This window comes from Misgurnus anguillicaudatus, chromosome 13, assembly GCF_027580225.2.
Source record: "Misgurnus anguillicaudatus chromosome 13, ASM2758022v2, whole genome shotgun sequence".
In the NCBI taxonomy this organism is placed as follows: domain Eukaryota; kingdom Metazoa; phylum Chordata; class Actinopteri; order Cypriniformes; family Cobitidae; genus Misgurnus; species Misgurnus anguillicaudatus.
In genome coordinates, this window is record NC_073349.2 from 17,075,659 (window position 1) to 17,087,971 (window position 12,313).

The 12,313-nt window shown below is 37.8% G+C and overlaps 1 protein-coding gene across 2 annotated transcripts; it reads left to right on the forward strand.

Moving 5' to 3' along the window:
- The first annotated feature begins 64 nt into the window (after nucleotides 1-64).
- eno1a (enolase 1a, (alpha)) lies at nucleotides 65-12,089 on the forward strand. Of its 2 annotated transcripts, none has more exons than XM_073875232.1 (12): nucleotides 65-218; nucleotides 1,917-2,011; nucleotides 3,728-3,823; nucleotides 4,759-4,817; nucleotides 5,485-5,551; nucleotides 5,674-5,810; nucleotides 7,530-7,752; nucleotides 8,893-9,090; nucleotides 10,910-11,111; nucleotides 11,221-11,329; nucleotides 11,443-11,501; nucleotides 11,626-12,089. In XM_073875232.1, exons 2-12 carry the CDS (start codon nucleotides 1,927-1,929, stop codon nucleotides 11,687-11,689), a joined length of 1,299 nt encoding a protein of 432 aa, XP_073731333.1. In that variant the 5' UTR covers nucleotides 65-218; nucleotides 1,917-1,926; the 3' UTR covers nucleotides 11,690-12,089. The 2 variants fall into 2 exon arrangements, with proteins under 2 accessions (XP_073731333.1, XP_073731332.1); XM_073875231.1 differs by lacking the exon at nucleotides 4,759-4,817 and adding an exon at nucleotides 5,042-5,100.
- Nucleotides 12,090-12,313: the final 224 nt, after the last annotated feature.

A 12,313-nucleotide genomic window follows, 5' to 3' on the forward strand; every position in this document is an offset into this window, starting at 1 on the left:
GGGTCGTGACAGATGAAAACGTGCCGCTTGCCATGCGAACTCGATAGCGTGCCGCGTGACACGCGTTGAACCAATCAGAGCCCGAGAAAGGCTCTCGCGTGGACCGCTTCCTGATGCCCTACACTTAACTGCGCTCGAGACCAGCAGCCTGCTCTGCCTTCACTGCTCTGCACCACGGTCAGGATCACATTGCCCTTGCGCTGCTTAGGCCAGATAAGGTACGAAAACAGGCACATTTTTCATCTTTAGCATTGTAACATTTAGAAACATTTGTACAATAAACCGAGAAATCAGCGTTGCGTGTTTATCTATATTAAATGAATGTGCGTGATGGTTGACCGTGTTATGCAATACTCAAGGTGATGCTACTTCGGTGATAACCGTTTCAATCGTAAAGTATTTCGATATAATTTTCTTATTTTTTTCATTGAAACACTATGTGGTTTTATGTCATGGTGATGCAAGTTATTTTTAACAGAGGAGAGAGAAAGCTGTTTTTGGAAACGCAGTGCGGTGTCAAGTTACGTCGTTTAAACGTTGATTTAAAAACCTTAAACTAGCTTAGTATAAAAACTGTGATTCGTATAAGCTTATCTAACTGAGATTTTATTTGCAAAATATATCAGGGTCTGCTTTGACAGCGGATATTTGTTGGGCCTGCCGCTAGGCTACACTTTTTTTTACTAAAATTATCATTAGCTTTCCTAATTTAATTAGTTTCGCTAATACTTCAATAAACTATTCGAATAGACGTAAATAATATAAAAACAAAATTATGTTTTGCTCTTATATATATTTGAGATTCAAAACAATGACAGTGAAGATAAGCTTGTCTAAGTATAAGATTAAAGATATTTGCATTGGATTAAAGATGAGTTTAGTGATTCTGGGTTTATAACCGAGAACAAGCCTTGTCGACAGGAGGATGTCACTTGTGACTGTCAGTCTCAGTTAACCCCGCCCACTGTTTTACGTCCAGTAGGAAGTTTCCAGACATGTAAGGCTACAGGATTTTCCATTGGTCCAAATTGGCTTGTGTTTTGTTGTTTTTAAGCACATTATATTAACTCGACAGGAAGTGGGTTTTTGTTTTCTCATGACACACACACAAACACATACTATATAAGCTTTTGGGATGTGTTTTATATGTATGTACTGCAGCATATTTGTGTAACAGAAATGCAATTTAGCAGATGAATTATGACTAGCATGAATGTAAAAGCATGTTGAGGAGTATTGTTGTCTTAGTGCCAAATGTGCAATACAGTTGCAACAGGTGCTGACAGCTGAAAGGCACAGCTTTTCATGGCTGAAGAGGGAAGTCGTTAACTGTGTGACTAGTTTGTTTACTCCGCCCACAGTGCCCATTGTTCGTCTTAACTGTTAAAATGTGGTGGATTACTCAGTTCGGTCTTATAGGGACAACTATAGATCATGAACAGAATGAATACTTATGTAAAGTGGTGAGACAGTGGAGTTACCTTCTCATATCTGAATCACTTGTTGAGCAATTTCCTGTGGGGAAGTCACCATAAGGCCTGAATTGGGATTTTTCAGTCACCACAGTTAACCATTTTTTATTTTTGTGAAGGATATGAGGAACTCAAATGGAAGGGCCGCTAAACACCACTTCGGTCAAAAATGAAATTATGATATTAACCGAATGCTCTCGGGCCTTTGCATGTATTATACGTTCATCAAATACTTCAAATCCGCTTAATCATTTCCTCAGGACATTTGCGAAATACTTTTTTGTGGGCAAAGTCTATTAAGACTTTATTACAACAAGAAAACATGTCAGATGCACTTAGAGGGATTTGCATCTGAACTCCACGTATCTTATTTTTGTCATTCTTTGGCTTTCAAAACTCTCAGTAAACTCCTCCTAATATTATCATACTCTTTCTTTTACTCAGAAACTGCAACATGTCCATCCTGAAGATTCACGCTCGAGAGATTTTCGACTCCCGTGGAAACCCCACGGTGGAGGTTGATCTCTACACCAAAAAAGGTTTGTATTACAGAAAACATGTTTAATGTTAATATTATGTTCGTGAATCCGAATAAAATTAACAATCATAAAAAAATGACCTATACAGTACAAGTATAATTTATTAATCTATTTAGTAATATCAATTCAACAAATGCATCGTTAAGGATGGTTGTGTCCTCTCATGTGCAAAACAGTACATTACACAGCAGGCTTGGCATCAATACAAAGTGACAATGGCTGGCATTGCGTATAGTGTTACTAGGGCATACAGTCTGAATGCTTTGGTAGTTTCACATGGGTGAGCATGTGTGTAAGCTCCCCTCCGCCTATTCAGACCCTCATGCTGGTGTCCGGTAGCCCAGAAGCGACATATCAGGTGGAAGGGTGTTATATAAATAGGCAACGTAATGTATACCACTTGGATAGCATTGCTACAGTATTCCAGAAACGGAGGCCTTACGATGCCTGTGAGTTTACAAAGATGAACAACTTGCTGATACATAATAACATCCAAAAATTAAACTTTATTACACAAACGTAAAGAAACTAGATATTCATTAGGACTTGAATGTTTTGGGCTGCTTTTGTAATTCCCAGCTAGTAGTTTGGACTCAAGGTCAGAATATTAATGAAGTTGAAGTGAATGACCATTTTAAAAGATTGAATCTTGCAAAAGGACAAATATTTAAAAATGATCGCCTGCCAAAATAAACTAAACAGAGCTGGCATACCAGGTTAATAGATACATTTCCATGAAAGATGAAGGTTGTGTTTATATATAAATTAATGTGTATAGTGTACATGTATTCTCTGCTGGCATTCCTGTACTTTTCCTTTGGCTTCAGACTGGAAAAACAAGTCACCCGGATTTAATGTGTCTGTGTTTATTTAAGGGCAACTCAATGGATGTGTTTTGATTGAATGGTTTGAGGTGGGGCTGAGGATTAAAACACTAAGCATAACTTGGAGTCACAATAATAGTTTGTATATTTTAAGGTAAAATCTATGATAATGATTAAATCAGTATATTGTCATAAATGTGACCATGCCTGTAAAATCAAGGCTCAAGTCTTATAATTTAATTAGGAGCATTCAGTGCCTTACTCAGTCAATATTAAAGATATCAGGGTTATATTTTTACAAAATGTTCCTTACATTATGTAGGATGGTTTTATTAAAAAAATCAGTATTTCACGTGACAAATATCATCAGGTTGTTAAACCTTCTTTACTTTATATTCCCTTTCTATAGTCTTCAACACAATTTCATTACAGATATGTATTTAAATAGTGAAAGTCTGTAAATGTTGGTTAAGTAAAGATTCACAAAATAAAGTTGAATCTCTGGATAAGCATTATATCTACTTTAATCTGCAAGCTTTGACAGTGAATGTATATTTGTTCAGCAGTGCTCATTAAATTTGCTCATGCAGATTCGGCACACAGAAAGTTAAAATGTGTCATCATGTTGTGCACACTGGTAGTGTAAATTATATTTCTGACATCTTAACAGAAATCCCCTTCGCATCCAGATATGTGTTTCTGTATGAGTCCAATGATTTTGTGTGCTGAGATTATAATTCTGTGTAATCTCGGTTCTGCCACATGGTAGACAATATACAGTACAACACTGATGATTTTAGTATGGGATTATGGGTACTAAAGTAATTTAACCCTTCAGGATTTTGTATGTATCAAGGAACCTGTGAATGGTTACACACTGTTTGCTCAACAGGTCTCTTCAGAGCTGCAGTGCCCAGTGGTGCTTCTACTGGTATCTATGAAGCCCTTGAACTCCGCGACAATGACAAGACACGTTATATGGGAAAAGGTTTGTAGTTCAAATGTTACATATTAAATGTTAATTTCTGGGTTAAAAACAACCCAGCATTTTTTAATGTACTGATAAATAACAAATTTTGAAGATTTTGGAGTGCCAGAGCTGTATAATATACACTCATCTAAAGGATTATTAGAAACACATGTTCAATTTGGGGGGATGTTTTCTTGGCACACTTTAGGCCCCTGAGTGCCAATTGGGCATTGTGTCAATGCCACGGCTTACCTGAGCATTGTTTCTGACCATGTCCATCCCTTTATGACCACCATGTACCCATCCTCTGATGGCTACTTCCAGCAGGATACTGACCATGTCACAAAGCTCAAATAATTTCAAATTGGTTTCTTGAACATGACAATGAGTTCACTGTACTAAAATGGCCCCCACAGTCACCAGATCTCAACCCAATAGAGCATCTTTGGGATGTGGTGGAACGGGAGCTTCGCACCCTGGATGTGCATCCCACAAATCTCCATCAACTGCAAGATGCTATCCTATCAATATGGGCCAACATTTCTAAAGAATGCTTTCAGCACCTTGTTAAATCAATGCCACGTAGAATTAAGGCAGTTCTGAAGGCAAAAGGGGGTCAAACACAGTATTAGTATAGTATTCCTAATAATCCTTTAGGTCAGTGTATATATAATAAAGATCAAGTACAATTCAAATGTCTACATGTAGATCTGGTTAATGTACAACCAATATTTACATAATATCATATTTATTATATGCCCATAACAGTCATACAAATTAAAATGAAAAGCCTCAAAATGTACTTTAAATAAAAAGCATCTCTTCTTTTCCTTAAAATGAATAATCTTATTTTTTTTTCAATTATATATCAGCGCTTCAATATTGTCTCATCTTTTTCCTTTCTTTTGCGTTGTCTTATCTTTTTCCATCTGATTCTTTTTTTCCTCTATCAGGGGTGAAAAGAGCTGTTAAATATGTAAATGAGTTCTTGGCCCCTGCTTTATGTAATCAGGTAAATTAGTGTGTTTATTAACCAAAATGAGAGCTTAACCCGTTTTGATAAAGCACAGAAGCATGAGCCTACGGGTTTGGTTTGGTTTGATGACTAACCACGGCAGGTATTTTTAGATGATCACAGATGGCTCTATCTGCATCTGTGATCATCTAGTTATGTCTGCATTGCATGTCATTTTTCTCCTTGGCCTGGGTCAGTGATGGTTTGCTTGTTCCCTGCAGGTGTCTCAAAAGCTGTTGAGCATATCAATAAATCAATTGCACCTGCTCTGGTTAGCCAGGTAGGAATATTTGTTTTTTGACTAACATGATAATGTGTAATGTTGTTGAGCTTTGGTTTTGTAATATGGAAGAAAAGTATTACATTAAGATCAGATCAGTTTGGGATCATTAATTGGTAAGTGTATTCTGTAGTGTGCTGTGATTTGATTTGATTTGATTTGATTAATTAAACTCACTAATGTTTGAGGATAAATCACATTAGTATTTAGCTATTTATAAAGACAGGTACTATAGAAGTCATTAAAAGCCCATCCCCTCTAATCTCACAATGCTGTGAATGCTATAATGTTGCATTTGTTTCATGCTCAATAAATATGTGAATGAATTCCACCTAACTGTGCAAATGATTGATTGGCATTAATAAACCTTTTATGCTTAATCAGAGCGTGTCAGTCTTGGAGCAGGAGAAGATCGACCAGCTGATGCTTGATATGGATGGCACAGAAAACAAGTGTAAGCATATTATTAATATGATTAATTATTGCATTATAGCCATTAAAAAAAGCTAATAAGGCACAGCTTTACTGGCTTGTAAACATATCGTTTTAATGAATGTGCTTGCTTGAATCTTCAGTCAAAGTTTGGTGCCAATGCCATCCTGGGCGTTTCCCTGGCTGTGTGCAAGGCTGGTGCTGCAGAGAAAGGCGTCCCTCTCTATCGCCACATTGCAGACCTTGCTGGCAACGCTGAAGTCATTCTTCCAGTACCTGTACGTGCTCTGAATAAAAAATATATATTTTCCATTACTGCTTATATGCTGGGTTTAGACTGGATTACATAATTAAAGAAACCGTAAAGAGATAGTTTACCCCAAAATGAAAATTCTGTTATCATTTACTCATTTAGTTCTTTATTTTAACAAAGTTGATGGTACCTCCCTGCTGAAAAAACAATAAAACCATAACAGAAAATTCTAATGGTTTCCATTAAAATACCAATAAGAACCATTAGCTTTAACCATTAAAACCACTACACTGTAGTGTGTTTTGGGCCATATTCCATTAGAACCAATACATAGAACCAATACATACCATTACAGACCAACAAAAACCAATACACTGCAGTGTGTTTTGGGCCATATTCCATTAGAACCAATAAAATTCCCAATAAAACCATTAGAATTTTCTGTAATGGTTTTATTGTTTTTTTTTTCCAGCAGGGCTATTGATTCCATAGTGGGATAAACAAATGCTATGGAAATCAATGAATACCATCAACTGGGTGCTGCTCACCATCATTTATTAAAATATATTTTGTGTGTGTGTGTGTGTGTTCAACTAATAAAGAAACTCATGGGTGAGTAATGATGACGGAATTTTCATTTTTGGGTGAACTGTCCCAAAAGGTATAAGTTAAGAAAACCCTAATGCAGAGTTCGGACTGCACGGTTTTGGCCCTGGTTTTGACTCGCTGACAGGTTTTGAGAGATCGCGGAAGAGGTGCTCGAGGTCACAGGCAAATCGATGCTCGTGCACGCGAGTGACAGTGTGAATTATCAAGGACGTGATTTGAGAGAATCACCGACAAGTCGCCGACACCCGCAAGAAATTTGACATGGCAAATATCTCTACCTGTCGGCGATTCAAAATCATGTCGTGTGAAATGTGTTTTGGCTGGGAATGGCATCGGTGGTGACCTACAGCCAATGAGAGATTCATATTCGGGACATCTGAAAGTTCATGGAGGAGTCTCCAGCCATGTCCTCCTTCATAATCTTTATTACTTCTTCTTTCTGCTGCAAATAAGCGCACGTGCAATTTGTATGGTAAGCTTTTTGCGGGCTACCATTTTTAATAATAATCCCAGTCTCACGTGAGCACTCCGGTCTTGCACGCGTGACCTCGCGCTGTTTCCTTCGCGTCACTTCTCGCATGCGTTTGGTTGTGAGACGTAGTTTGCGGACCGGGACAACTTTTTCTCGGTCCGCAAACTATGTCTCACACCCAAATGCACACAAGAAGTGACAAGGAAACAACGCGAGGTCACGCGTGCAAGAAAGAAAAAAAATATTATGAAGGAGGAAATGGTTGAGGAGACTCCTCCCCTGACTTAAAGCTGTCCTGTGTGTTGCTCTCTCATTGGCTGTGGGTCGTCGCTGATGTTGTTTTCAGTCAAAACATATTTCACACAACATGATTTTGAATCGCTGACAGGTTCAGATATGGATTGCGTATTTGATCATTCACACTGTGTGATTGTCTCTCACATGCATATGCCTGTGATTTCGGGCATTTGTCTGCGATTTCTCGGGGCGTGTTGGCGGGTCAGGGTCAGGGCTGGGGTCGTGCGGTCTGAACTCGGCATAAGATGTTTTCTACCAACCAGGTCCTGGTTCTGTGCCAATTTTGTTATGTTTTGAGTATAATATCCAACAAACCATAAAAAAAATGAAAACTAGCACACTATAAATACATGTCTGTTTTCAAAGGCTTTCAATGTTATCAACGGCGGCTCTCATGCTGGTAACAAGCTAGCCATGCAGGAGTTCATGATCCTCCCTGTTGGCGCCAGCAACTTCAAAGAGGCCATGCGCATCGGTGCTGAAGTTTATCACAACTTGAAGAATGTAATCAAGGAGAAGTATGGCAAAGATGCCACCAATGTGGGCGATGAAGGTGGCTTCGCCCCCAACATCCTTGAAAACAAAGAAGGTGAGAAAGAGGAAAACGGGTATGAATTCTAATCTAGAATGCTATGCATAATTCTATATAAACATTTAGCACCATCATAAGTATTTATCTAAAAGAACATGCTTCCAAATAACATGAGATAACTTAAAGTAAGATATACTGTACAACAAAATTTTGTTTGGTAGTAATTCACAGAAACGCATAAAAATGAGAGGCCCTATGCATTTTCTGTACTTGAAAACGTAGTTATTTTCTCAAACAACTGATGGTTTTCATGTTGAGATCTGGTGCAAAATGAAATTGATTGCGACCCAGTCAAGTACTACAGCTGTGGGCCCCTCTATGGGGAGTTTTGGGAATGCTCATGGGCTCTGTGCTGTCTACATCGCTGTCCTAACATCTGCTGATTTAAACATAAAATTGTTTATAGTTCCTCACATTTAATTGTAGTATACCTCTTGCGGACGTCTAAATATTTGTCATTTTAGTCTTAATTTATTTGTCTATAAGGAATAGGCCCTTGAAAGAATCCTTAAGATCAATTCAAAGTTGCTATAAGTTAAAAGCATACCAGAGATGCATGCATAACACCATGCCAGATGTGTAGAAGATGCATCTAAATAGTGCCTTAATCTGTCTTTTATATAGCCATAGAAATATTCATGATTTGTTATTAATACTAACAGATGTATATGGGCAGTATGGATAACATCAATTAAATAAAATATATATTTTACCTCACACATTCATGTACATTTAAAGGTGCAATGTGTAACTTTTTGAATGATCTCTTGACAGAATGCAATATGATATACATAACTATACTTTCAGTGGTGTATAAAGACCTTACATAATTGACTGTTATGTTTTTATTACCTCAGAATGAGTCGTTTTTATCCACAAACACAGAGGGTCCCCTTACATGGAGGTCGCCATTTTGAACCGCCATGCTTTTAAAGAAGCCCTTAACGGACAAACTTTTTTACTAAGTTGTCTCCAACTATGATATGTTTGTCCTGTGGCGGCTGCTGTAGCTTTTCTATGCGTTTCAACAGTGAGGGGTGAGCCGTGGACTGAGCCATTGGTTGCAATTTGCACCACTAGATGCCACTAAAATAAACACACTGCACCTTTAACCTAAATTGCTCCTATCCTTTGCAGCTCTTGAGCTCTTGAAGAATGCTATCAGCAAAGCTGGCTACACTGACAAGATTGTGATTGGCATGGATGTGGCCGCCTCTGAGTTCTACAAGGGTGGCAAATACGACCTGGACTTCAAATCACCTGACGATCCCAGCCGTTACATCTCCCCTGATGAGCTGGCCGATCTCTACAAGAGCTTTGTCAAGAATTACCCTGGTCAGTTCCCTCATTGATTTTGTATATATGATACTCGGCTGTCCAGTGAGAGCATCTGGGTAGACGATAAGATTTTAATGAATAGAGAGGGATGCAGGGATGATGTATTTTTGTTGGCCAACCTAGAAGTTAGCTTCACATGGGTTTTTTGGCAAAAGGTCAATGGGATTTCCACAGGCTAATAAGTTCTGTGATTAAAAAGGTTATGATGCTTACACATTTTGTCCGTCAAGATACAAATAAACACAACTTTTATGTAATTTGAGCTGAATGCATTTACTAGAAATGAAAGCTAAGCTAAAAGCGAACTACACAACGGGCGCTTGACTCCAACATCATCACCACCAAACTTTTAAAAGCTCTTTCATACTAAATATTTAAAAGCATGTTCCCTAATAAGAAAATATCCTGTGGATACATTTTTTTGGGGGAATTGTGCCTATGTTGCACTGTTTTTGAGATTTAATGCGTGATGACATTTTAAGTTCCAGACAACGCCTGTAGTCCCATGTAGCATCTTGTTAGCAAACAAACATTTTTATAATACGCAATATTTTTAAAAGATCATGAGAGGGAGGTATTACTTTTATAGCATAAAACATTATGTTAATTAAATATTTTGAGCTTGTGTTAACCCAATACCTTATTAAAGGGACACTCCACTTTAAAAAAAAAAAAATGCTTGTTTTCCAGCTCCCCTAGAGTTAAACATTTAAATCTTACCATTTTGGAATCCATTCAGCAGATCTCCGGGTCTGGCGCTAGCATGTTCAGCATAGCTTAGCACAATCCACTGAACCTGATTAGACCATTAGCATCGCGCCTAAAAAAAACAAAGAGTTTTTATATTTTTCCTATTTAAAACTTGACTCTTCTGTAGTTACATTGTGTACTAAGATCAACAAAAAAATTAAAAGTTGCGATTTTCTGGGCAGATATGGTTAGGAACTATACTCTTATTCTGGCGTAATAATGAAGGACTTTGTAACATGGCTGCAGCAGGCGTAGAGATTTTACTCAGTGCCTGAAAATAGACCCCTGCCATTGAAAGTTACTAAGGGGACTATTTTTGACTGCGTGCATAATATTATTTCGCCTCCTGCAGCCATGGTACAAAGTCCTTCATTATTACGCCAGAATAAGAGTATAGTTCCTAACCATATCTGCCTAGAAAATCGCAACTTAAAATTTTTTTGTTGGTCTTAGTACACGATGTAACTACAGAAGAGTCACGTTTTAAATAGGAAAAATATCCAAACTCTTTGGATATTTTTAGCGCGATGCTAATGATCTAATTAGATTCAATGAATTATGCTAAAAGTGATAGCGCCAGACCCGGAGATCAGCCGAATGGACTCCCCAAACTGCAAAAATCAAATGTTTAACTGTAAGGGAGCTGGAAAATGAGCATATTTTCAAAAAAAGTGGAGTGTCCCTTTAAGGGCGTTTAACCAAAACACCATTAAAAAAACATTGACTTTGGGATGAAAATGCGTGTTTCTGGGTTTTGGCTACAAAAGACATCATCCCTGCAGCTCTATGTAGTGATCCTGCATGTATCTTATCCTTAAAAACACATGGTAAAGGATTTGTGGTTAGTTATCTAAAGAAATTAGCCCAAATTCAGTTAAATTCATCTCTCCTACGTGTTTAAAAAATCTTTGATATCCAGCATTTGTTTTATTTTGCAAAATGTTAGAGTACCAACTTATTTATGATGGCATTTATATAAAACAAAATTATCATTTAATTGTTAAAAAAATCATATTCTAATTTTTTTTATCTAATTTAAAGTCAATAATGTTTTCTTTATCATCAGTGGTCTCCATCGAGGATCCATTTGACCAGGATGACTGGGAGGCTTGGACCAACTTTACTGCCAGCACCAGTATCCAGGTGGTGGGTGATGACCTCACAGTGACCAACCCCAAGCGCATCGCTAAAGCCGTATCTGATAAGGCCTGCAACTGTCTGCTGCTCAAGGTCAACCAGATCGGATCAGTCACCGAGTCCCTCCAGGCGTGAGTACTTTTAATGTCGATCGGGTGATCAAAACTGCATTTTTGTATAAGAACCAAAAAATAACAAGTTTTGCAGGTAATAACAGGTTATGTGCTATGTTTTGTTTAGCTGCAAGATGGCTCAGTCCAACGGCTGGGGTGTGATGGTCAGTCATCGTTCTGGAGAAACAGAAGACACTTTCATTGCTGACCTGGTGGTCGGACTCTGCACCGGCCAGGTAGACTTTAACAAACACGATCTTACATGAGCCAATTATTGTGTATTTTCCGTTTACTACAAATGGAAATGTAGTGAATTAAGAGACTAAGTTATCTTTATTCTTTTCTTCAGATCAAGACTGGTGCTCCATGCCGATCCGAGCGCCTGGCCAAGTACAATCAGCTGCTGAGGTAAGCTTTACTTTAGTGTCATTTTTACAAAGCTTTGAAATACTTCATTGTATCGTCAATATTTTTGCATAAGTTGTTTAAAGAAAATCAGATTCCAGGATTAATGTAAACATTGACTTTGCAGGATTGAAGAGGAGCTTGGTGACAAGGCTCGCTTCGCTGGCAAGAACTTCAGGAGGCCCATCTGAAGCAGCTTCTCTCAGTGTGTTTATCATGCTTAATCTCCACACATAACGCCACGCAATGTCAGTTCCCGTAGAATGGAGACAAGTCGGTAAAGCAGTGAATTTAAAGGTCCAGCTCTGTAGTCTATGACAAGAAACGCTGCTCTCGGTGTCGACCCCTCCCACATCCCATCTATGCTTTGGTATCAAAATAGCATTGGTCCTTTAATTGTGTCTCGGTGTTGTGTGAGAGATCTTTGTTTAGCTTCCTGTAAGTTGTAGTGATTCTGGTGCACCACTGAGCTACTGTAAGTTGTTCGGTGTGTTGCTGTGTGCGGCACTATCTGTGTTGTATTGCTTTTAAAAAGTGTTAGTTCTATATGCGTGGCATAATAATAAATAAATTATCTCTACTGAAACGAAAGAGTGTGGGTAAACTTTATTAATAAATCTTTAATTTTGTTCTTTGTGTTTCATTATTAGAACTGTGATTAAAAATAAATACATTTACAAGATCAATTCATAAAACAAACATTTAAAAATCTATATTAAAATTAAGTTGAAAATATATTAGTATATTATTGAAGGGTTTAGTTAGTTAATAAGACGTTTGGGTTAATAAATTGAAGGTGCAACAGTTATACCCAG